At 28.1% G+C, this 27757-nt stretch overlaps 1 protein-coding gene and 1 long non-coding RNA gene across 3 annotated transcripts; one reads left to right on the top strand and one right to left on the bottom strand.

Moving 5' to 3' along the window:
• Positions 1 to 926: 926 nt before the first annotated feature.
• On the bottom strand, positions 927 to 26187 carry LOC116414513 (uncharacterized). Its single transcript, XR_015292056.1, has 3 exons — positions 26101 to 26187; positions 4448 to 4554; positions 927 to 1150 (listed from the first exon to the last, which is right to left on the bottom strand). It is a non-coding gene; the product is annotated as an uncharacterized LOC116414513 (long non-coding RNA).
• Positions 3365 to 25880, top strand: LOC100872770 (peroxidase). 2 transcript variants are annotated; one of them, XM_086908075.1, is made up of 15 exons: positions 3365 to 3489; positions 12978 to 13549; positions 13688 to 13818; positions 16073 to 16226; positions 16284 to 16459; positions 21171 to 21347; positions 22107 to 22306; positions 22422 to 22617; positions 23419 to 23616; positions 23733 to 23880; positions 24131 to 24287; positions 24351 to 24521; positions 24993 to 25191; positions 25393 to 25498; positions 25599 to 25880. In XM_086908075.1, the coding sequence occupies exons 3-15, from the start codon at positions 13692 to 13694 to the stop codon at positions 25708 to 25710; spliced, it is 2121 nt and encodes a 706-aa protein (XP_086764201.1). In that variant the 5' UTR covers positions 3365 to 3489; positions 12978 to 13549; positions 13688 to 13691; the 3' UTR covers positions 25711 to 25880. The 2 variants fall into 2 exon arrangements, with proteins under 2 accessions (XP_086764201.1, XP_012343060.2); XM_012487606.3 differs by lacking the exon at positions 12978 to 13549.
• Positions 26188 to 27757: the final 1570 nt, after the last annotated feature.

Raw genomic sequence — 27757 nt, 5'->3', positions numbered from 1 at the left:
TATTATTTTCTAATTAATTTAGAAAGAAGAATTTATGTTTTATTTAAAATTAATATTTTATAAATAATATATTTTTAATACATGAAAGATTATATGTATAACTGACACTTAATTAAACATGTTTTAAATAATTGATCAATAGAAAAAAAGTTTTATGGAAAAAGATACGAATATTCTTGCATCACTTGAATAAACGCATAGTAAATAAAATATAACAAACAATATATCCAATAAATACGTTTTATTTATTTTTTTTTATATCTTTATCATTTATAACTTGAAAAATAGATTTATAAAAAAAGATTTATTATCATGTGTTAAAAATATTATTTATTGATTTATATAATACGTTTGAATAAAATTGTGGTATTTTTTCCCATTCGATTTTTATAACATTTACAAGATTTTCCTGGTAAAAAAAATTGCCGATTATTTATGTAAATTTGTCTTGATAAATATCTCTAAACATTTTCAATCCGATGTTCATATCCGGTAATTATGTGATACAATTATGTGATATAAATACAATTTATTTCTTGTTTCTTATGTCTTCAATTATAAGTCTTCAATTAATTTAGTTGGATATATGATCACATATTATTGTATTGAAATATTTTAATTATTATGTTTCATTATGTTAAAAGTATTATTTTTGCAACCTCGATATTTTAAAACATTAATTCATATATTTTCTAGGAGACATTTTTTCCACCAGGAAGAAAACGAACAACCATCATTTAAATTAAATTCTTTTTCACCATTAAAATAGGTATTAAGATATACTCAATTCATATGATTTCTTGCAAATTCAAGCTTTTTAGCCTTCTTTTGAAGAGAAACAGAGTTTCTCTTCAACATTTTTATAGTTTGTATAATAGTAAACGTTTTGTTTTTTTTTTTTCGTTATATAATTAAAAAACATTAAGTTAAAACATTTCTAGCAATTTATTTAAAATTATCAGAAAACAAACTTTTTATCTCTAAACGATCTTAAGCTTCTTTAATTGTACATTTATACTTTATCATAATTTTCTTTTAAATAAAAAAAAAATGACAAACTCACCTTTTTTAAGTCTTTTTGTTTGAATATCTCTCTCATTTTTATATTTCATTTCATCAAACAGGATTGCTTCATTTTTCTTCTTTATATCTACAAACAAGATAAATGTATTACAAATATAATAGTTTTACAAATATAAAAAAAGAAAAAAAATAGTTATTTTTTTTTTATTATTTTCTGAAACTGCAAATATATATCACAAAAAAGATTCAAAAGAAAAATTTAAGATTCTGAAATTCTATATCTTTAATAAAATTCTTGAGTTCATAATGGATGAAAATTTATTCAGAATAAATTTCAGACTTGGAGAATTGCATAAAAATTTATTATTGCAATTGATTCTGATAAAAAATAATAATCACTTATTGATTATCACAATTGTCTTACAAACTCAAGCTATCTAGTAATAGTCTTTATCAATGACAAAAATCTTTTTGATATAATATTATTAATATTTAGTTATATATATTTAATTAATTTAATAAAATTTAAAATAGTTGAACATCTAGAAAAGGAATCAAAGGAACTTAATATATTTAGAATTTATATTTCACAGTTTTACAGTTTTTAATGAATTCAATTGTTAAATCAAATTTTTACATCATAAAAAGTGAAGCGGAGGAAGAATTATAGCGGTCTTTTCTCAACATGATAAGAAAACAATAAAACGAATCTCAATCTTACCATGAATTTTGCAATGAGCATACATTGGATATTTTGTTAAATTTATGATTCACTTTCATATATCATGTTGACAGAGACAATTATATAACCAACTACCCTATTGTGCTCGATAGAAAATTTCAATAAAGTCGACGTTTTCACAAGAATCGCAGGAATAGAAAAATTTATACGATTCAATTGATAAATGCACTTATTGTTTTATTAAAATGAAATCATATTATACGATTTTTCTTTCGCACGGTAAATCTGTTTCTTCTATTATCATTATAAATCTTTTTTCCAAGATTTAGTTTCGATTGGAACTACAAAAAACGTTATGAAGAACAAGAATACATTATATACTTCAATCATCCAACTTTTTTTTAAATGAGGACTAAACTCCTCGATAAAAATTCTTTAATTCTGATTGCATCACATTTTAGATTATATATTCATGTATAATTTCATGTATAATTGTGAAATTTATAAAATTCTATATTTTTTTTTTAAAAATAACTTAAGAAAGGAGAAAAAAAATATATTTCATATATATTTGCATATCTAAGAAATTAAAAAAATTAAGAAATTGAAAAATGTTGCTAAAAAGATAATGGCATAGACTAATTGTAAGATAAAATTTATGCATAAATATCTACTACGTTTCGAACAGCATGCCAGTTAGCACGCCAAAGTTAAACGCCAAAGTGAAACGTGATGTTATTAAAAATTTGAATCAAAATTGAAATTCTTACCGTTTGTACCATTATATTACTTTAATTATTATTCATTCAATATTAATTTATGATATTTTGTGTCCACTAACCACTAACTAACATGACTAAAATAATTCTTTTTGACACGAATCACTAACATTTGATCCTAAGAGATTATTAATATTATTTAATGTTATTTGAATATCATAAATATTCATGATAATTTTTCTTGATAAATTTTTGAACAAGAGATAAACTAGTATTAACACAAACGATACCATATCTTAAATTTTAAAACATATTTGGAAATGGAACATCATAACAATAAATCAGAAATTTATTATCACCTATTATCAGGCTATAAGTTTGCAATAATGAAATCTATTTAGATTTGTAATACTTTAAGGAATATTAAAAAGGAAGCACCGAACAGTAGATAAGAATTACAACAATTCAAACGTTCATTTTATAATTGTGCAATACTATTAACTCTGAATAAATGAATTTAAAAAAGAGAAATGTTATAATTAAAATATTTAAACCAAAAATTTGTACAATTTTAAATTTCTAAAAAGTAATGCACAAAGAATGAACGAAGTGTATCAAAAAATATTGCTATATAACGACATCATTAGTTTCGATTCAAATTTTTCTAATAATTTTTAAATTTAGATTAGAATAAATGTTAAGATTCGTTTCATACGAATTACAATCAAATCTGAAGACACATAACTCATAAGAATACCAGGAAGGAATCGTGAGGCATGCAATCCTCTCCAAAGTTAACCAATTGGAATAGAACACGGTTTGATGATAAAAATCCTCGTAAACCAAGAACTTTTGACAGCGTGGGGTACTTGTCGATCCACGATCGTACTCCATGTACTTTCTCCCACCATTTATAAAGTTCGACTCGTATCTCGCACCCGTTCAGTCGTTCTGCCAATACGTGTTTGGTATACCAGAGATCGTGTATGAAGTGAAGTCTCGTTTATTCTTTTCTAAATAGGTTTTGTGCGCCTAATCAAGTTATCGAGGAATCAGCAATTTTCGGTGGGTTTCATTCTATGCAAATTAAAATGCTGGATGAATTTTGATTTTTAATTTCATTGAGTTGCAACGGTGAATCAAAAGTGTTTTTCTGCTTTTGATATATCAATTGCTCTTTTCTTTTTTTCTTTTTTTTTTTTTAACGAATTGATATTGATATACCGATCAATACGTAGGAAAAATGAAAGGATTGGCATAATGAACAAATTGGTATACGTGTTTTATAATAAAAATTTGTCGCATAAATCAAATCATTATCTTGAAATGATGATCATAAATGAATTCTAAAAATATGTTCAAATGTTTATTTAAACGACGTTTCTATATTACTTTCTTTTTCTATTATACAATAAACTTATATGACAAAGGTGACATGTTTCTTTGAGGGAAACATCGAATGACAGGCAAATTTATAGCTATTCACTTTCTAATGTAAATTCAATTGCATTTAATTCACAAATAATTTTACAAATTTGATCATAAAATAACAGATATATATATATATATATTTTTTTATGAAATGAAATCAATCGTTTGACAAAAGTGTCAATTTTTGATAAAGGAACATTTAATACGTAATTCAGAGAATTATGATTAGAAAATATCTTAAAATTCTTTAATTTACTTTCGATGAAAATGTTAAAATAAATTAAAAAATTCTTCTTCAAATGTTATTGGTGTTATTCAATGGAAAATATTTCAAGCATTTTTTCCTTTCATTTCTTTCCAATTTATAACAAGATCTTTAATCTTAGCAGAGAAAACAACTTTTTAAACAAAATCATTCCCTTTATAATTACACTATCAATCGCAGGACATTCCAAGTATTGCAAGTACTTGTGTCCCATGAAACAGGGCAATATGATCGAGCAAAGAAAATGCCTTGAACTTGCCATTTAAGTAACTACCGTGTGAAGATTCTGACAATTAAAGGTTAAATAATGCTTAATGCTAAACTTACACGAATACATTCCGCTCAACACTTTAATTGCGTTTACTTGTTAAACTTGTTCTAATGTTTCCTTCCTTCTTCTCAGAAATATTCATTTTTCTCGATAATATTAATTTCTGAAAAGTAAAATGTAAATGAATCATAAAGTAATAAGAAGTACTACCTTTCAATCTTTTGTATCAAACAACGTAGAATTAAAGTGCAAGTATATAAAAATAAATGCGCTCTTATTTACACTGATAATCAATTAAATCAATTAGTTCAATTAAATACAAATGTTTTTTAAAATTTCAATTTTTATATTTCTGTTCGTTTAAATATAATTTAATAAATCATTCCAATTTCTTATTTAATTACACGCGATTTACTCGCATGTCTACTTTCAATACTTTGTCCGATTTTACGATAATATAATCATACAGGAACGTGCATATAAAAATGAATATGCATTTGTAATTGATCGATCGAATCGATCAAATCGATCGAGTATTTATACCATTAATTCGAATATCTTCTATCTCGAATCTGAAAGAAAGATTTATTTTTTTTATATGAATGATAAATAATAAACGAAGATTATCGTTTAAACAATTAATATTTTTTAGTGGAAAAGTAGTATACAAAATTGTATAATATTTTCAATTCTGATCAATACGAAACATTTAAAAAAAAAAAAAAAATGAAAATACCTTACATTGTTACGTTTTTCAAATATTACATTCAATTTTAAATTATTAATTTTAATACCTTTGCTGTTGTACAATAAATTTTCAAATAAATCGATTAAATTGCACTTACAACGAAAAGAAATATTTGTTATGCTAGTACCAATAATTAAGTTACCAATACAAAATCTGATTCCAGTGAAAAACTTTAAATACCATTTACATTAAATTTGCATAATGTTTATACAGCGTTTAAATATTTACTTCAAGTTTTTAATTTGTTCATCGCTGTTAATTTTATCATAATTAAAACAAAACGACACGTATCAATTCCTATTATTATACACGTACAACGTTTTATTATTCCATTACTTTATCACATTATAAATATCGTTATTTAATCGTTCCATTAACAAAATTATTTCTCATTATATTTTACTTTCCACGGATAACAGGAAACCAAAATTTAAAACCGCATAATTCGTCTAAGCTTCAATTGTTGATCAGACCTTATCAATCTTTCCTTATTATCTTTATCTTTATTATACCTTCGCTCTCCAATTCACACTTTGCCATCTTTGAGTTATTTAAAATAAGCGGAAAATAGTTTCGTTTCAACCAGTTTCCAGGGTATGAATTAAAATTCCTATGCATTTCCTATGTTTGTATAATTAATCTCATAAATAAGATAATTAAGGAAAGATCGATCACATCGCCGATCTTTCCGCCAAGAGAAACACGCCCGCACTTTCTCCCTTTCAATTGGAGAATTAATATTTCTTTGTTGAGCGACCATCATTAGGGAAATCCAGCGTATTCGCTCATGCGTATCCTTCATTTGATCATTCGAATCGATCAACGTTCGAGACAAAACGTTTGTGAAACTATTTACGTGTTAATTCTTGTAATTTTTATTATTATTATTATTATTAATTTCAATCGTAAATTCTAACGAGATTGAAACGAGGGAAAGACGAAATGCATAAAATGTCAATCATAATAAATGATTCATGCTTGTTGCAGGATTTCATTTGTGAATATGCATTGATGTTTATTTAATGACTAATGAATTAATATTTTAATACACGTGTCTCCCCCCGATAGGATTCGTATAATATACGAGTTAGTTATTTCAAATAATGGTATTTTGACGACTCGTGTTTAATTCTAGAATTTCGTATATTAATTTCTTTTTTTTTTTTTTATATATAATTATGGCCGTGAGTATTTATACATTCGACGTTTTTATCTTAATATATAATCGTTCGAAGTGAATATCAATCGTTCTTAAATTGAAGCAAAGTGCAAATTATAAATAAAATAGCATTTAATTTTTCTCATCGAACATGAGCTCCGCTCATTTCATTATTGTGAATCGTTAAGAAAAGAATTCGCCGTTATATGATATTATTTAATTTCGTTTCAAATTTTTTTCTTGCGCAATTTTTGAAAACTGAACATTTCAGATCAATCTAAAAAAATTGAAGACATTATCGTGAAAAAGAAAAATGGATCAAGTTGATCGCAACAGACATCAAAGTAGACTTTTATCAACTAAAGAATAATAGTTTGTTTTTCGTTTCATTATTAAGATAACACCTTATTGGTGTTAATAATTCTGTATAATTAACCCAAGTCGTGACAGATAATTACGTGTAAAAATTGTTAACCTTTAAAAAATGTTATTAAATTGTCATTTGAAATTATATTTATCATTTGAAAATTATCGATACGATTAAATATCTTTTACATGAACACTAAATGAATTTTGCATAATGGACATAACACTTGTATATGCTTCTCTTTTTTTTTTTCTTTTTTTTTATGTAATTATATATTAGAGCACGTCATGGTAAATTAAACGCATATTTTTTATTTAAGGAACATTAAATTTGTATACGTCAAGATTGGAAAAGATAAAATATGAATGTTCGGTGAAATCGTTGAAGAAAATGGGATGAGAAAAATTAATTATTTTATAAAAACAAATTGCAAAAAGAGGTATATCGCATTTTATTCATGTTTCATCAAACATTCATAAATTAAGGAAATATATAAATTAACCAGTACAATTGTTAATACTTTCGTATTAATTAATAACACATAGATTAATAAAAAAATAAAATTTAGTTAATGCACAAATAAAACAATAATGGATTATAATATACGGAGCAATTTTCTTTTCAATTTTTTAAAATATGATTTCTTAACGTTGCAAACGTCTCTTGTCTCAAAAAATATGTTATATTAAAGGAAAAAGAAAAAATCTCAATTTCATTTCTTCAAAATAAAGAAAAACACAAACTTTGGACAAACTTTCTCACGTAAAAACAATATTTTCTCCCTTTCGTTTCTCGAAAGAATTTCGCGACTGACTGTACGATATGAAACGTCATGTGAATTATTTAATCGCAACTCGGATCGATTTACACGGTGAAGAATAATTTAGATTGTTAATCTATCGTTAATCTATCGTTTCGCAATTAACCGAGAGAACCGTAAAATTATAAAAAAGAAAACTGGATTCGCATACAAACCGATGTGATACGTTTTCCATCGAATGCCATTCCATTGATTTGTGACCGCAGAAAACTCACCGAACACGTTGCACGCAATCCATGCCGACAGATATCATTTACCACTTGGGTTTTGAAACCAGTCTCGTTCCGCTATTGTCCACTATCCAAACTTGGACAGAGAACCGATTATCGAAGGATAGGATGATATCGTAATGCAAATATAATGTATCTTCACTTTCATTCCGCAGATTATTATCGAGTTTTGTCGCGTGACCGTTTCGGTGAATTGAATTATACGGGAAAACGTAAAGCAGCGTGTTCACGACAATTTCTCGCATAATTATTTGACGCGTAAAAATTTATGATTCATAATTCTCGCGTTTCAGCAACGTGCGTACCTGTTCCGTTTGTTAAAATTTCACTGACGTTATCGGGTATATTAAAGTCAGATAAATTTGATGCGAATTCACGATTATATATATGGAAAACAAGTGTTGTTAACAAGATTTATAAAGATTATTAAAACAAATTGGAATATAGAGATTGCTAAGAAATGTAAATTCTTGTGATTGTGTTTCAATAAAATGATAAATCGTTTTTTTACTGATAATTATTGGGATTGTATAACTTTAATGCGTCCGAAATTTTTGTATTAAAGAAAAAGATCGTCAAGAGAAAATTTTTCGCGAGAATCGTTATCGTTCATTGAATCGCTTCTTGGTTTAATGGATTCTTGCCACAAATTTCCACCAGTAGTAGAAAGTTTTTATTCGCCGATTTCGTAAATTATTGTACAATAATCGTGGAATATAAATAGAATGTGTTATTAAAACTATATTAATTAATATTTCAATTTGCGATCTTTGATTTTGTTTTAATTTAAAAGAAAGGTAAACAACAATTTTGCAAATATATTTACTTTTATCCACCTCAATCTCATATATGAAATTTCCTAATATTGTATAAAATGATTTCTTCTTCTTCCCTCGAACCAACTGTAAATTAAAATTTTATATGAGACATTTCGCGACTGTTCCATTCTATTTATCCATCAATTGATCCCTAATTAAGACGTAATTGAATACATATACACACACACACACACAATTATAATTTACTATCCCTAATTGATCATCCCAATTGAAGAATCAGAAATGAAAATCTAGAATTACGTCAGCTCATTCATTTATATACCATTTCTTCGGTTACGTGAAAATACGAATCGTTTCACGATTTCTTACTAAAAAAACTGGCAAACAGTGTAGTTTCCTTCCCCATGAAATCTCATGAATAACAGATTCGATTTCTCAAAAAGTGTTATGCTAACACTTTCAACCAGTTCCCAATGAAACTCGATAATCGTGACAGCCTCGAGTCGATAAATAAATAGATAAACAAAAAGGAAAACGCGTTTCTTTATTGATAAAAAAAAAAAGAGAGAGATCGATCGAAAATACAAACTAACCTGCGATTACCCGTTTCTCATTCGTTCCACGAGGCGTTAAATACTGAACGCGTAAGAGAAACAGAAGCCCGATATTGCCAACCGACACGGGAATGTAATTGCATCTCGTAATGACAAGTAATTGTCCAGTCGCATGATTTGAGACGGACGAACCGCGAGATTAGATCGTTTCATTTATGTTTGCGTTCAGGCATTCGTGAAATGGCTACATTGGATTTAATTTAAATTCGTCGAAACAATTAGATTTCTCACACTTTATATGAACTCTATATTTGTTCCCCATCATTCTTACGCATCTGTGCAACCAGTTTATAGATAATATAACAGAACGAAGTAAAAAATAATATTCTGCGTTTATTTTCTTCTTCCATTATAGTTCCTTTGAATAGATAATATATATATATTGTGTGTGTGTGTGTGTGTGTTTATACAACGTGAAAATAGTGGTTTGAAATTGTGATTATTAAATTGTAAAAAACGATTCAACGATCCATTCAAATGTTTATCGAGTGTATAATTATAAAGTTACGAAATAAATAAACTATGGTCACAGTGTTATCATTAAAAATTGAGGTGTCGAAAGATATACAAAAGCAGCAACAACATATTTCAGTAATACAAACACGCAAAGTTTCCAACGAAAATAGAACTTTTAAATTTTGCAATACTTTTTCTTAGTTCAGGAAGTTGAGAAATCACATTCCCAAATTTATCCATCACGATATTCATTCGTCGCACAGTTAATTGTGGTAAACGAACTTCAACATCGTATTTATGCGTATAATTAGTTGCAATTAACAAATTGTATGATAAAAAAAACCGACGAAAATTATGATTCGCGTAAAACTTTATGGATTAATTATTTTCTAGTTTAAAAAAGAATTTTCTAATGAGGACGAAACTTTAAACTTACAAAATGTTCAGATTTGTTTTATTCGACGCATTAAAAAATTCTGAAATTCTCAAGGTTCGTGTCCTCAAGTAAATTTTGATAGGAAAAAAAGAAAGAACAAAGCGCTTTTTACGATTAACACTGCGATGAAAATATAAAATACAAAATTATCTATTATTTTTCATACGACTTTACGATAACCAAAAATTTATCAATTCCGAAGACATAACCTCAAATTAACCTAACCTATTCCCATATCAAAAATTTCAACTCTGAATGTGCTCTTTTCACGATATGCGTGAATACAAAATGGTTCTTTCCCTCTCGGCTTCCTGTTGCTTCAAAAACTCCAACGTACTTCCATTACTTCCTCTGGAAATATCGATGAAACGATTGCGCAATATACTTGGAGGACAGTGAATCAACAATCGACTTTCTTATTCTCTTTTCCTTTCCTCTCCTTTTCCCCTCCGTGGCGTTAATTAAGGGGAAAATCGGTTCGAGGGAAAGAAAGAAAGAAAAAGGAGAAAAAGAACGCGCAAAGTGTGGAAAAGAAAAATAATTACGCGTTTGATGAATCGAATCACAAAACGATTTTGATCGAGACAATAGAGCGGGATAATAGGCGTTAAAATCGTGTAACCTTCGAGGCGTAATGGAAACGCGAATTACGTAATTACACGGCTGCACAACTCATAATTAGCGCGTGAAAAATCCTCGTGGAATTTCCTCGTGGAAGAAAAACGAGGGAAGAAAGTGGAATTTTCCGCCAGCGAATGTTTTAGAATGAATTAAAAATATCGAGTGGTTACGTTATTGTTTACTTTCCGAGGAAAAGCCTTCAGATTCAGGACAAGAAAATGGAATGAAAAATTAGAAATTGCACGATTACTTTCCAGCTCAGATTTAGAGATTTACGAAGGATTGTTTTGTTTAAAATAAATTTTTTTTTTCTTTTTATATATATCCACCAATGAGAATGATGGTTTTCCTCCATCCATCCTAAACTTCTTCGTATAATCGTAAATTTCTTCGAATATAAAATTAGAGAAAAAGATGTTACTTTTACATCAACTATTAGATGTGTTTCAATATGTATTAACTTTTATATTTGACTTTTTAAAGGATCTCCAAAAAATAGAAAATCTAATGTAACGTTTGAAATTTTCTTTTCGCGATATAAATAAAAATAGATAGAGGATTAATAAAAAGAGTAATAAGGAACGATATTTTTTTTTAAATAAAAGATGCGAGCAAAAGGATATTCGTGTAGGATAAATCGAAACGATTTTCATCGCGTGATTAAAATTTGTAATTGAACTAATTATATCGTGAGTAAATTTAAATTTTAATACGCCAGATTCGAATTTATGTAAATATATTTTATGAATAAAGTAAAAAAAAAACTATTTTCAAATACAATACAATTAAACGATGATGATAAACATAGTAAAAAGCTTTTTACTAGCTTATGAAATGTGGAGATACATACTACTCACAAATAGCCCAAGATAAAATAGAAACAGTCTTTCATTCCATGCAGGATTTTTTTTTTTTGAAAACGTTTCCTCGAAAAACTAACATAATAGATTGTAGTAGAAATGCAATTGCGAATAACTTTCCATATTTGCAACAAGATAGTGTAGATCTAATCGTGTCTCTAGGTATCCCTAGTGAATAATTGTTTTCTAATTTTGGCAATATTGTTACAGCCGCAAGAAAAATCAGGAAAAGTAGAACAATTGCCTGTTTCCTTCATTCATCGATTTAATAAAAAAAAAAAATTATCAATTTACACAAAATATTATGAAATATTTCTTCTTCTTGTAAATTTTTATTTTAAAAAATATAAAGATTGTTCTGAACTTGAAATTTAAAGTACAAAAACCGATCCAAGAGAAGATAATAAGAGAGAAAAAAAAAAAAAAACTATTCTACTCTCTAAATCACATTTACTGTGATTAAAATCTTTTCGAATCCCAATTCGAGTCTGGAAATATCAACACATTGTACTAATAAATATTCAATTTTTTTTTTTTTCTAAAAATACCTTATGCGAGGTAAAGCAGAAAGCATTCTAACATAAGATAAAGTCGAACATCTACATATATATGCATATATAATAATAATTAGTTGATTGTTTCACTTTCTGCCCACAACGATTGGAAAAAATTTAAAATTATTATGTTTCGATTTTATATTATTAGATATAGGTTTTATTTATATTTATTATTTTTTTTTTTTTTTTTTAATTCTAGTTTCTAAAGAATTTGATTTGAAAAGTTGTTACATCCTTTATCTATAATAATAACAAAATATAATATAATAAATAGGGGAAAATAAAAATCTGAAATTTATTCATTTTGAAGGAAACAAATTGAACATGTCAGTAGTTTATCAACTACTCGTTCAACATGTCCAGTTACGTGATATAAATTGCCTTGTCACAATTACATTGTCACTTTTCAGTTAGTTTCATCAATCAAACGAGAAATTGATTAAAAAAAAAAAAGAAAGAAAGAAAGAAAGAAAGAAAAGAAAGAGAAAATTAAAATAAAAAAAATTTCACTTTAACAATGTAATTGTGAAACACAGAGTGTGATCGAAAAATCAAGGAATACCTTAAAATTAGAAATTAATCTCATTTTAAGATGTGACTTAAATAAACTCTGTAATAATACTTGTTCTATTTTATAAATAAAATAGATGTAAAAATAAATTTTCATATATAATTATTTATAAATGTTAGAACATCCTCGTAGAATGATCGCTACTGGAATTGAAATGATTATTGTTAGAATTTTAAATTATAATTTATCTCGTGTATTATTAATTGCTCTAAACTTTTTATCAAAAATCATGAATTGCGTTAATAGAAATAGAAAGTAATAAGATTATCGATATAAGTATTGCAATACAACATTTTTGGAAGGATATTCTTTTTGCAAAAAGCAATAATTCAATAATAAACTAGCTAGATATATATACATATATACAGTTTCAGGCTATAAAGGCTATCTAAAGAAGTTTATGACACGCAACCGGAAGACGTTCGTGGCACGTTGCATGCAAGTTGCATTTACCGAGTTTCACGTAAACTTTTACTATAAAATCGCCCATCTACGTAACTTTGTCTCAATGGAGGGACAACCAACATGAAATTAAGAACAGAACATTAATCATAAATATTTTAATAACCGTGATACATTGTATCTCGTCTATTATTTTCCTTTTGATAAAATAAACAAGAGTTAAATTTTTTCTTTTACATCTAATTTCATATTTGCATTTCATTATATTTATATTATACCCTGATATTTTTTACATCTCAAAAAAACTAATTAACTATTTAAAGGATTTCATATGTCGGTGTGTTCGACCAAAAATTGTTTATCTTTATGATGATATTATTATAGAGAGATTTAAAAATATGTGCAGAAGAAATAAAATAAGAGAAAATACGCAAGTTACGCGTATTTTGTTGCGCGGCAGTAGAATACTTCGTTTATGCTCAGACGAATCTCACTTCTCTTATCAGATCGGACTGAGAGGAGGAGAATATTAACTAATGTAAGAAAATTACCAAAAATCGATAAGATATATTAGACACTATTTATACTATAATTTTTCGCTTCAAAAAAAGTTTTTATAGATTTTTTTTTTACATCTTTTAAAATTTTTCTAAAGTATTATATATTTAAATTTCAGAAACATGAAGGAACGAAACGATCGGCGGATTGCAACAACTTTACTTGTGACACTATTGATAATAAAAGAAGTAAATATAATAAATGGACAGAATGTTACATCTGAGGATAAACCATCTACGAAAAAAGCAGGTACGGGTAATAAATAAAATTTAAAAACATTCGTAAAATTGGAATATGACTGTCGTGACTTTTCATTATCATTGTTAATATTTTTTGTAATGATTTTAACGATGTGATATTTCAATTATATATCATAAATTTATCGATAATTATTATCTCTGCCGCAAAATTTATAATGAATCGTAACAAATTGTTATTATTTTACATTTTCGAAATATTTGATCAAGAATAATTGTAGCATGCTTGAAAGAAATGCAATCTACGATTGCAACAATTGCAACAATAAAAGAAACTGAACAAAGTTTGCATGCAGTTCATGATACCAAGTGTTTTCTACCATGCTGCATTACTTAGTAAATAAAAAAAGAAAAAAAATAAATAAAAAATCTTTGAGATTCGTATTTGAAATAGCATAAAGTCACGCAATCTGATTTTAAATAGAATATTCACGATCTTGAGATAACACGATATAAAAGAAAGAATCACACTTCAGATATAATAAGTCACAATTGTGGGAGAAGAGAAGCAATTAGACGACACAGCAAAAACCATGGAACAGTTTTCTCGTTAATCTCATTGTTACTTCAAATTCGTATCGTATAAACTGATGATACCAAGTGTTCAATGACTTGAACAGAAATAAATTATGGAAAGTTGCTCTCGTTAAAAAAAATTTTGTTCTCTCTTTTTTAAAAAAAATAACATTGTAACACGTTATAGCATATGATCAGAGAGAATAATTAATGCTACTCCAATTACATGCTGCTCTACTTCTTCAAAAATTACCATTCACAATCCATTAATAATGCGCTTAAACACCGTTTAAAATATTAACCGAAGTTTTTATTTCTTCGCGATTTTATCCGATTGATTAAAAAAAATCGATCGAGATAAGCGACAGGAACGGAAAGAAGGAAGGGAAGAAAGGAAAAAAACGTCAGTTTCTTCAAGGTGATGAATGTTTTGCTCGTACATCGAATTTCTCGAATGGCAATTAAAGCGTTAATAATCAAGGCAAGGGAACACAGGTAAAAAAAAAAAAAAAAGCAGGGCAACGAGTCGCTTGTGCAACAAGTGGAAGTTAATAGCAAGAAATCGTTCACGAGGTAGAAAATATTCTGTACTGGCAGGTGTCCTAATAATATTTTCAAGAGACATTCTGGTGTGCGAATATCGCTAGAAATACGACGTGTGCGGGATCGTTTGAAAGGGGGAAAGGAATTATATCTTTTCCTTGAAGAATTATTTTCGAAATATATATATATCCTTTCGATAGTTTTATATTTTTGCACATCTCACCCAATAACTCAACACTCCATAAATACCGACATCCTCGCACTGATATACGTATATATAAAAGAAAAGTAACGCGTAATTGATACTCAATTAAACTTCATTCATTCTCTTCGTTCCCTGTATAATTATTTCTTAACACGGTGGATGCAACGGTTTGACAACAACTAACGTAACAATACGTACAAAACCAATGCCGAAAGAAACACTTCCACTTAATGCAAGAAACGAAAAGAAAAAGCGAGAGATTCCCTTAATCTTATTCAACTTATCGAGATCGTTATTCATCGTCCGCAAAAAATCAGCGCGGAATGAAACGAAAAGCAAACGTGATCACAGGACACGTGGCCATTTACGTAACAACCTAACTCTCTAAATAACAGCGCGCGAGCAATTTGGAGGTGCAACGCCACACATACACGATTGAAATTCAAATTCGAGAAATAGCGAGAATGCACGCAGACCCGTTTTCATTGGGCCGAATCGCATCGATAAGATCTGTCTCGTATGCTATAACATTTATCGTTCACGGCTGAAAGCGGTGAAAGGGATCCTGGTAAACGAGAGTGTTTCACGATCTATTACGTCGACATTGGTATCCCCGGTGAGCGTAGCCTAACGTTGCTCAAAAAGGGGGGAAAAAAATCTTCCGTTGAATAGAAGTCGATGTATCTTGCGTGGAAATCTTCGAGAGAGGAGCGTATTATACCACCTTTCTCGTGGGAAAATGGTCGAGGTTCTGTTGACACTGAACCGTGTGTCTGTCGGCATAAATCCATTTTATTCCAATTAGAATTGAAAACGAGTTGGGTATCGAGCGGATCGAAAGGCGTGACTTCATAAAAGCAAAGGGATTTGACGACACGATTCTTTGCGTACTTCTTCTACAAGCATCTTCGAATTTGTTTATATTCAATCGTGAGACGATTTGAAAGTAATTTTCGTCTCGATTATTATTTTTTATTTTCAGAGAGCAAAGACAGATTGATGCCAGATTTGGAGGGATCGGAGACTAGTTATAGCTTTGCTTACACGAACGCGTTTGGAAATGCGTACAATTCATTCCCTTATCACAACCGGTTCTCCTCCGTTTTCTCAACATTTCCTACGTTCTCGTATAACAGGTAGGTTGAAAGCAGTGACACGGTTTGATTTCGAATGAATATTCTTCACGATTTCAGGGAGAACTCGACGAATAATATTCACCGGGAGATTAAATGCGGGGACGCGTTTCCCCGTGATTGTGAAAAGTCGAGATATCGAGCGTACGACGGCTCGTGCAACAACTTGAACAATCCCACGTGGGGTATGGCAAACACGAGATACGGCCGACTGTTGCCGGCGAATTACGGGGACGGTAAGAAACGATCTAAAAATATTCCAACTTTTCTCTTTCCACGAGATAAGATTAGATAGTGGGAAAGAAGGCTAATTCTTTCTAAATGAGAAACAAGTACGAATACAAAGGTTCGTTTAAGCAATACGAAATCTAAATTTCCGTTATTATTATTATTCTTAATTACGATCGAGCGAGCTTGTACGAACGCTGTCTGAGAAAGGAAATTAATTAAAAATCGCAACGTTTCTGAATCTTTGTGAATCTCATGGAAAGAGAGATGCGATTATGATTTATATTGTACGCTAAATTCGTCAAATGAAACGTTTTAAATCAAGCTTTTAAACGACAGCTTTCGCCGCATTGCGCGTTATCCAATCATTTTTATCCTCATTTACGATCGATAGAGAAAAATTACTTCCGTAATCGATGCAAAATCCACTTTCACTCTTTGCAATCCGTACAATTAACGAACGAGTCGACATTTTATTTAAACAATTATACACGAGTAATTATACACTTTGTCGTTACGCATCACGACCAATTGTTTTTCTCGCCCGATTTCTCTCGATCGAAGCATGCGGCCAGTATTTCGAGCAAAAAGATCCTTCTCTTTCCATCTTTTTCCAACCGATTGTGTCAAGTAAGTTATCCATAAACTTTCTTCTTTCTTTATAATCCTATAATAAAATTTGGATATCTCCTAATTAACAATTCTTCCTACAATCTATACTCATTCGTTGATTCGTAAAAAATCAACTTTTTCGCCAAGAATTAACGAAGAAATTGGTCCATCGATTTCGAATCGAATAAAGAAATGCAATAAGGAATTTTTGACGACGAATATTGGAAAAAAAAGGTGTGAGAAAGGATAGAAAGGTTCCACTAGTATTTTATACGACAAATAATTAAATACAATTAAAATATATAAAAAAAAAAACATTGATTTATCGCTAAAAAAAAAAAGAGAAAAAACTACAAGATTTGTTAAAATCAAATTATATAAAACATTTTCGTTCGTGAAACAACTGCGTCGATTAATTTTTTTTTTTTGCACGTTATAAAAAGGAAAGTAGCAAAAAAAAAAAAAAAATTTCTTTTTTAACACAACAGAGAGTGCGTGTCAATGCAAACACAAAATTTATTTGGACCGATGTGGATAGATAATAATAATTCTACAGCGGTCGCGCTTCGTTTCGCGTTGCCATAAAACGGGAAAGAATTTCAGCAGAATCGTTCTACGTTATTACATACGTGTTAATTGGATTATTATGCAAAATCAACGGTTACCAGATTCCTATCTTCTGTATTACGCGCCAACGTTGAAAAAGAGTCTTTTGTCTCGGCTTCTCAACTATTAATCGTGATAAAATCATGATCTACAATTTTATTCTAATTGACGGGACGAAATCTTGATTTGTTATTTAATCATTAACTTTAATCGTTGTAACGCTCGAGAAAAAAAAGAAGAAAAAAAAAAGTAGAATGAACAAGTGTGACGCAAAAAGAAATAGAACAATGGATTGATTATGAGTAAGTAACTGGCAAGAGTAATAATATGAAGTTGAAGTGAAGATATAACTTGAAACTTGAAATCGTTTATTGTTTTGCCTAATCGTTGGATACTCTTTACCTGCAAAGGTAAAGAGTAATTAATTTGTTTAATTTTTATCTAATAAAGTTCTTGATAAAGAAACATGAGAAATGAGCTCGATCAATTGGAGATAAGAATAAAGATAAGCCTTATTTTTAATACAACGTGTGCTTTGGGCGTAAATTGGACAAAACATTTCTATAGATAAATAACAATTTGTCTTATTCTCTTTGACCAAATCAGCAGGCATTGCAAGTATTCCGTTCTACTTTCAACAGCACGTTGCAAAAATCATAAAACCCCACCAGTGACAAATATCGACTTTCGCAAAAACTTGTTTCGATATTATACGATAATAGTCGAAGCGTGGTTTTACACGGTCACGTAGGAATTAATCTGCTACTTCGAAACTTTACTACTCGCGAGCAATCGATCAGTAACATTCTTGCAATCTCATTCTGCAACCCTTTGCTTCTAATTTCCTAAGTTTAATCGTGCACAATGTGAACACGATATAATTTATAATATTAACAAGCGAGAAAAATTAACGCATGCAGCTAAGCGTTGCTTCGAATTATTTTTTCCAGGATAAAATCGTACAAGTTTTGTTTGATAAAATTAATAAGTTTCATTGAGAATTGTAATTCTCGTTTCTATTCCGATATTTTAATTAGAGACATTTATTTCTTGTTGTTTAAAAAATTAAACACGTATAGATAATATTTTGATAATATGCAATTCCGAGTGATTTCTCTAGAAACTTGCCAATTATCTAATGCAACCAACATTTTTTTATGGAATATGTTTCTACAATTTCTAAAAAGATTATAGATAAAAATCAGGAAAACAAGATATGTATATATATATGTAATGATATAGAAACTTTCTATATGTAGAAATATATTTTATAAAAATTAGTTAACCATTCTCTGTAAAAAGTGTTATTCTTTGAAATTCAAAGAAGAAATATATCAGCAAAGATATATAGAAATAAATATAGAAACTTTCTACGTGTAGAAATATATTTTATAAAAATTAGTTAACCATTCTCTGTAAAAAGTGTTATTCTTTAAAATTCAAAAAAGAAATATATCAGCAAAGATATATAGAAATAAATATAGAAACTTTCTACGTGTAGAAATATATTTTATAAAAATTAATTAACCATTCTCTGTAAAAAGTGTTATTCTTTAAAATTCAAAAAAGAAATATATCAGCAAAGATATATAGAAATAAATATAGAAACTTTCTACGTGTAGAAATATATTTTATAAAAATTAGTTAACCATTCTCTGTAAAAAGTGTTATTCTTTAAAATTCAAAGAAGAAATATATCAGCAAAGATATATAGAAATAAATATAGAAACTTTCTACGTGTAGAAATATATTTTATAAAAATTAGTTAACCATTCTCTGTAAAAAGTGTTATTCTTTAAAATTCAAAGAAGAAATATATCAGCAAAGATATATAGAAATAAATATAGAAACTTTCTACGTGTAGAAATATATTTTATAAAAATTAATTAACCATTCTCTGTAAAAAGTGTTATTCTTTAAAATTCAAAGAAGAAATATATCAGCAAAGATATATAGAAATAAATATAGAAACTTTCTACGTGTAGAAATATATTTTATAAAAATTAGTTAACCATTCTCTGTAAAAAGTGTTATTCTTTAAAATTCAAAGAAGAAATATATCAGCAAAGATATATAGAAATAAATATAGAAACTTTCTACGTGTAGAAATATATTTTATAAAAATTAGTTAACCATTCTCTGTAAAAAGTGTTATTCTTTAAAATTCAAAGAAGAAATATATCAGCAAAGATATATAGAAATAAATATAGAAACTTTCTACGTGTAGAAATATATTTTATAAAAATTAGTTAACCATTCTCTGTAAAAAGTGTTATTCTTTAAAATTCAAAGAAGAAATATATCAGCAAAGATATATAGAAATAAATATAGAAACTTTCTACGTGTAGAAATATATTTTATAAAAATTAGTTAACCATTCTCTGTAAAAAGTGTTATTCTTTAAAATTCAAAGAAGAAATATATCAGCAAAGATATATAGAAATAAATATAGAAACTTTCTACGTGTAGAAATATATTTTATAAAAATTAATTAACCATTCTCTGTAAAAAGTGTTATTCTTTAAAATTCAAAGAAGAAATATATCAGCAAAGATATATAGAAATAAATATAGAAACTTTCTACGTGTAGAAATATATTTTATAAAAATTAGTTAACCATTCTCTGTAAAAAGTGTTATTCTTTAAAATTCAAAGAAGAAATATATCAGCAAAGATATATAGAAATAAATATAGAAACTTTCTACGTGTAGAAATATATTTTATAAAAATTAGTTAACCATTCTCTGTAAAAAGTGTTATTCTTTAAAATTCAAAGAAGAAATATATCAGCAAAGATATATAGAAATAAATATAGAAACTTTGTAGAAATATATTTTATAAAAATTAATTAACCATTCTCTGTAAAAAGTGTTATTCTTTAAAATTCAAAGAAGAAATATATCAGCAATGTATCTACCAGCAATTAAGGCAAAAGAATTTCACATATGATAATGATATTAATCTTCTTACCGATATTTTTAACATTTCCAATTATTGGATGAAGAAATATCTATGGAATGCTACCATAGAGTATCATAGAAATACTCTCAATATCAGAATAATAAATGGACTGTATTTATTATACAACACAATCAGTGAATGTGGTAATCTCGTGATAAACAATTTTGCAATTATTCGACTTTCTAAAGATAAAGTAGGATTTGCGAAATTTGTGTTATTCGTGCAAAAATTGATTAACCTTTATGAGTTTCCTTCGTTTAAGCGAAAAAAAAAAAAAAAAAACAAACACCATCTAGTTCCGGCATTATTTGTGTAAATTCACATTCATAAATTTTTAATTTTTGTTCTTTCTAATATAACGCAAGTATAAAACTAACATATACTTTATAATGGAATTCATAAAAATTTAAAACGAAAGAGTAACACATTTATCATAAATAAATTTAAGTGAATAAAGGAATAATTTAAAGAATAATAAGTATCCATTAATTTTCACTGCCTCTTTCACTTTTCTTAAAAGCTTAATCACAATTTCTGCAGGAATACAATCACCTACGAGATCAGTAACCGGATCAGAATTACCATTTTCTCGAATGATCAGCTACACGTTATTTCCAAACGTGGACATAGATGATCCTGTATGGACGCTGGTAGCAATGCAATGGGGACAAATCATTACCCATGATATGGGTATGATCGATGGCACCACTCAATCAAGTAAATTTTTATCACTCTAAGATTATTTAATAACTTAATAACTTAATAATTTATCTATTTTTCTTCACTCTTCACTCTTCTAAAAATTCTCGATAATTTATATCAAATTTTGAAACTGGTCGACTGATATATATACCTTTTTAATATTTTCAACTTTTCAAATGTTACGTCGAAGTTGATCAAGTTGATTTGTGCAATATTATACAACAAATTACTATTAAATGTTAAATGTTACATTTCAATATATTACTCACTGTCGCTGGCATTCCAATCGTAAAACGAGTTTATAGTCCATTTTTCTACTTTTTACTATACCACCATTTTCCGGTTTTATCAGCCTTTTCCTTCAAAGTGCACATTGAACTACGTTCAAATATTTTTACCTAATTCGTTTTATTTTTTTTTTTCCAAGTTAAAGTTTAAAAAGAGACAACAAAATTTATATATTTTTCCAGTCGATTGATCAGAGATTACTATTTTAAAAATCATCCTAATTAGAATTGAAAACCTTCAACTCATAAGCATCGTAACAATATAGGATAACTCGTAAATTATAGCAAACAATATTTTCAAAAATAATAAACGATAAATTAAACGTCCACGTCACTCTACACGAAGAGAGAGCGAATATTTCATTAAAAATTAAAAAAATAGAAAAAAAAAAAAAGAAAGAATGAAAAAAATTCTGAAAATATTTCCAATTTTCATTATTGGAACTATCGCTAAAAACAATTCGTTTCTAAATTACTTTTTGTACAGAGCCGCACAGTACAAAATGTTGCACCGACGAGGGCCAACTGTTCAGAGATCCATCGTTCCTTCATAGAACGTGTTATCCCATACTAATACCTTTCAACGATCCTGTCTACGGCAAGACTAACATAAGATGTCTCAACTTCGTTCGTAGTACAACTGACCTTGACTACGGTTGCTTAGACCGATTGAAACCAGCAGAACAGGTTTGCTATTATTACGTTGAATGGCTTTACTCGATCGTTCGTCATTTCCACATGATGTACAATTTCAAACTTTACGATTTAAAAATAACTTCTTTTCGCATCGATCTTTTTTCAGATGAACGTGGTAACGCATTTCTTGGATCTTTCCCTGGTTTATGGATCCAGCGATCAAGTAGCCGCTAATTTGCGAGCCGGCGTCAATGGACGTTTGAGGGTGGATGTTCGAACGAATAGAGAGTGGCTACCCTCGGCACCGAACGCGTCCGAATCGTGCGACATCGTGAAACCTGTCGAAGTTTGCTATCTAGCAGGTAAGATGCAAAGAAATCACGTTGGGATAACGTTGATTGCAGAAGAGTTTCGATTTCAATTCTTCAGTTCCAGCAAAGTTTTTATAGATTCGAATCCGAACGATTGTTTGAATTTCGAAAAGAATTAAATAACATTCAATTGTGAAAAGTAAGAATGTTATATGAACGGATAATTAAATCATTCTCTTGCAATTTAATTTAATGTAAGATAAAGTAATAATTAACCACCTATGTAATGTATGTTCTGTATTCTATACGACGATATAGAATTATAGATAAAAAGATAAAGAAACTTTTAATTGCTAATTGAGGGGAAATGAAACGCATAGCGTGACGTTAAAACACGTAATCTTTGATCTTTAATTAAAATTTAATTAATTATCTTTTTTGTTTTCACGATATTCGTAACGATCAATAATAGAATTAAAATATATCCTTTCCCCTCCTGAATAGCTTTAAAATGATCGATTTTGATTTAATATTACCAATTGAATCTTTCTCGGTAAAATAATTTTTTTTTTCAATCAAGTTACAAAATTTCACTAGATAAATAAAACAAGATACACTTTCTTCACTTCTTTTCAAATAATTCAAATATAGTAATTGGATTTATATCAATTGCTGATTACATCTAACATTCACTTCGATGTTAAAATAAAACGTATATTTTCGCCAAGAAAAGGCGAACGTAACAACGCATATATTTTCTTTCGTATTGCATTCATTATTTTTAAAAACACTTTGTAAAAATTTATTTTTTGATACTTATTATTAATTAAACACAAATGTCTCAATTTTCAGGCGATAGTCGAGTCAACCAGAATACTCAATTGACCGTTTTGCAAATAATACTGCTCAGGGAGCATAATCGTATCGCGAATGCTTTGACTAAATTAAATCCTCATTGGACGGATGAAACAATTTTCCAAGAGACTCGAAGAATTTTAATCGCACAGCATCAACAAATTTCGTATTACGAGTGGCTGCCAATATTTTTAGGTGAAACAATTAATTTTTGTTTTGATTAATATTAATGATATATCTCGTTATTTCTTTAAAAATAAAACAACATTGTTGCGTCACGTGAAAATCTAATACGTCTGTTTGATTTTTAGGGAGAAGGAGTACATATGGTAACAAAATTTTGTACGAAACCAAAAATTACGTGAACGATTATGATCCGAACGTGAATCCAAATACTCTAAACGAGCATTCGAACGCAGCTTTCAGATATTTCCATTCCCTTATCGCTGGCTTCCTCAAGTAAGCTCAAGCGGTAACATTACAATTATTAACAAACTTTTTGAAATGAATAAAACGCTGTCGAATGGTGGACAGACAAATGATTATTCTTCAAATACATTTTGATGTCGTCAAAACTGTCTACTAATATTTAATTAAACTTCTAACAATTGATAATTTTGACGATAACAATATCGATAATAATAACAACCTATTGAATTAGATAATACGAATCAATTTTGTAAATTTTATTTTGCGAATCACCCACTAGCTTGGTGAACGAGCACCGGTTTCCAGACGGTGTCGTCAGGCTCAGCGATTATTTCAACCGGCCAATAATTATCGAGCAAAACGACAACATGGACGACTTGACAAGAGGCATGTCTTATCAACCGCAAAAAGCGAGCGATCAATATTTTGATCCAGAGGTATATAAAGCTCGTTTGAAACAATTGCGAATACAAAAATACCGATCGAAATCTTTATTCCAGATCACTCACTTCTTGTTCAGGAATGGAAGACCGTTAGGAGCGGATCTTCATGCGACGGACATTCAAAGGAATCGCGATCACGGTATCGCGTCGTACAACAATTACCGCGAGTATTGCGGTTTGCCAAGAGCCCAAAGCTTCCAAGATTTTACAGATTACATTTCCTCCTCGGTACGTGGAAAAATATTTCAAGAAAAAAACAAAAAAATTAACGTCTCTTTTTAACCCCTTTTTAATTCGACTTCGAATGAAAAGTGAAATAACTTTTAAAAAATTACACGACGTGTGTCAATTAACACCTACGATAGGGAGGTTTCGCTAGTTTCAAATTTTTGTATCGATACAAAGTATATTTTCTTTGCGCCGGGAAAAAGGAATAACTCGAATTTTTTAAGAATAAAAAGTAATGATTTAATTTAAGAAATGCACGAGCAGTTCGTTTAATGTCGTGCTAAAACTAGAATTTACACTATCTTTTTTTCTTTTGCAACAATATAGTATATCGAGTATGAATATTGTGCGATGTAATTGTGAGATAAATTGCAGATGTAATTTCAAAAAAATTCGTATTCCAATTCCTCAAAGCTTATGCATTAAATCATTAGATGAAAAAAAAAAAAAAATCATTATATGTTACTATAGAACGTAGAAAAATTGGCTCAATTATATGCCAGCCCTGATGACGTCGAAGTGATTGTTGGAGGATCGTTAGAAGAACATGTTCCAGACACGCTCACTGGACCTACGTTCCTCTGTATTTTTATAGAACAATTTTATCGAACACGAGTAGGTGATCGTTATTGGTTCGAAAGAGGTGATCACGAATTAGCATTCACTATAGGTAAATATCCTATCAAACTTAATTTTAATTTTGATTTGATTGCTAAAATTTCATATTTAAAAAACTTTTAAAACTTTTACACGACCTTTCAGATTTTTCACGCGATTAATTTTAATTTAGCAATGTGTCAAGTTTCCTAATTTTTTTTTAATTTCGTAATAAAAACAACTGTTATAATTATTTAATCGTATAATTTTGCAGAGCAATTAAACGAGATTCGGAAAGCTAGCATAGCCAGATTATTTTGCGATAATGGTGACAATATCCAACACATGCAACAAAGAGGTTTCGAAAAAGTATCTCAATTGTAAGTATCTCGATTTCTGCATAAAATTATTACGTATATTTTATTTAATTTAACAACAATTATTATTTAAGAATTATAATATATTTTTTGTTGATTTCAGTAATCCTATTGTAAACTGTGACGATATTCCTTCGATAGATCTTTCATTATGGAAAGATTATGCCCCGACACTAACGACGCAACATATACCATTCTCGAATTTTAAGAAATAAAAGTGAGATAATTGTTATTATCTTGATACATTTGCCAAATATCAATTTACTAGATAATCTCACTGCTACATGAAGTATTATTAATTAATTTATAGAATATATATTTACATAATTTTGAAAGTTGTGTTTTGTATTATGTGAATAAAATGCATTATTTTGTTTATAAACAATTGATATCCTAATCTTTTTCATTTTTTCCCCTGATTATACTTTTATTTTTATAGAATAATCGAAAAACCACTAAAATTACATTATTTTTCAAATATAAAATGGAACAAACTATATTTTCATTTAAGTTTTTTCTTATTAAAAGAAAAATAAATTAAAAATTAAAAGAAGATATATTAACAAAATATATCGTAGATGGTTTGAAAAATCAAGTGATCTTACCTGATCAAAATCCTCTGATGTGACTTTTCAACAGCAAATAATGAATTGGAATGTCGTGTAATGTCAATGATTTCCATTCTTAAACGCTGAAACAGTTTACGATATCATACAAATATCAACGATAGATAATAAAAAGATTAAACTTAAAATGAAAATAACAATAATCATAAATAAGAAATGCTTAATATAAAATTTAATATATTTCAAATTTTATTAATTTATTTTAAAGAATAAATTTAATAAATAGAGATTAATAGAGAATAAATTAAATAAATAGAGATTAAAGAATAAATTTGAATTCATTAAATCACAAATGAATTCGTGATATATTGTACGAGTAGATAAAGAATGTAGAAAATATAAATTATGGAAAAGTAGAATTTTCTAGATTTTGAAGACTAATAAAAAAGATGTGGTGTGAACGTTTTAAAATTTCTTTTAGAATGTAACAATACATGAAATATCACTAAGTTTTTCTTAATTACTATCTTTGATAGCCTGTGTTTTGAAAATTTTTCCTCATTCAAGTGATCATTAATATCCAACGATATTATTGAAATTTATTGATATAATTTTTAATTCTTAAATACATTTTCACTATTTGCAGACATATTTTCGAATCATCCAAAAGAAAAAAAAATCACAAAAAGCAAAATCAAGTAATGTACAGGCCAAGGAAGGAATTTTATTGAAATTAAATACGTATGGAATATTTCTTTTTAATCAAAGTTTAATAGAAATTAAATAATATTTCATGTCACTTTTATATTTTAAAAATATTCACTTTTCTTAATTATTAATCACTAAAATCCAGAAGATTGTGCTACTATATTATTATTAAAATATTGAAGAAAGGAAGTAAATTAAAACGCTTGTTTGGTAAAATCATTATTATGATGAAATAAGATATAGTCATAATTTATTGAAGTTGCAATACTCTTTAATTTGCCACGTGATATTACTGTGTGTGTTTTATCAAAGTACCGTTTATTTGCAATATATTCTCGTGTAAAATGGAATTTACGACTTATCCCAACACGTTCAATAAACTTTCTTATCTTACATATGTTTACGACCGTCTGAGCAATATTTCCTATTAAGGAACGAATATCGGAATCAATCTCGAAACGATCCCACTCGTAAGATTTATAATCGTGTAATTCTAGAACAGAATTCTTATCAAGATATACGTGATTCCATGTGGCAAAATTGTATACAAAATTAAAAATAAATAATATTAATCTTTGAAGATCATTCTTAAAATTATTAGTTTTTGTTTATTATTATTATTTATATATGTTATTTTAATTATTCACGAAATATGATAGTAGTTTGCACATATATATATATATATAGATTGAAAGAAGAACATCTCTTATAAATTATTCGAAAGATAAAGAAATTAATTGAAAAGTATATCATAAATCTATAAAATTTGTTATCATCAAAGAAATTTCGACGAACTTAAAACTTTAATCAATTTTAATCATTTACAACGTTTGAAAAGTATATCCTATAATATTATTATTTCTGCTTGTTTAATCATAAAATTCATTATATTACATAACAAAATACGTTAGAAATCTCTATTATTATATAATAGATATATATAGATTAGTTTTATCAATAAAATTTTTAAATAGAAAACACACAAATA

This window comes from Apis florea, unplaced genomic scaffold, assembly GCF_048593485.1.
Source record: "Apis florea isolate Af1SG1 unplaced genomic scaffold, ASM4859348v1 contig_3036_pilon, whole genome shotgun sequence".
Lineage (NCBI taxonomy): Eukaryota > Metazoa > Arthropoda > Insecta > Hymenoptera > Apidae > Apis > Apis florea.
This window is presented reverse-complemented; position numbering and strand designations above follow the sequence as displayed.

Coding starts and splice junctions, on each gene's coding strand:
- LOC100872770 (XM_012487606.3), top strand. CDS start 13,692: ATGAAGGAACGAAACGATCGGCGGATTGCAACAACTTTACTTGTGACA. Junction 16,227..16,283: donor CCTACGTTCTCGTATAACAG/GTAGGTTGAAAG, acceptor TCACGATTTCAG/GGAGAACTCGACGAATAATA. Junction 23,617..23,732: donor GTGGCTGCCAATATTTTTAG/GTGAAACAATTA, acceptor TTTGATTTTTAG/GGAGAAGGAGTACATATGGT.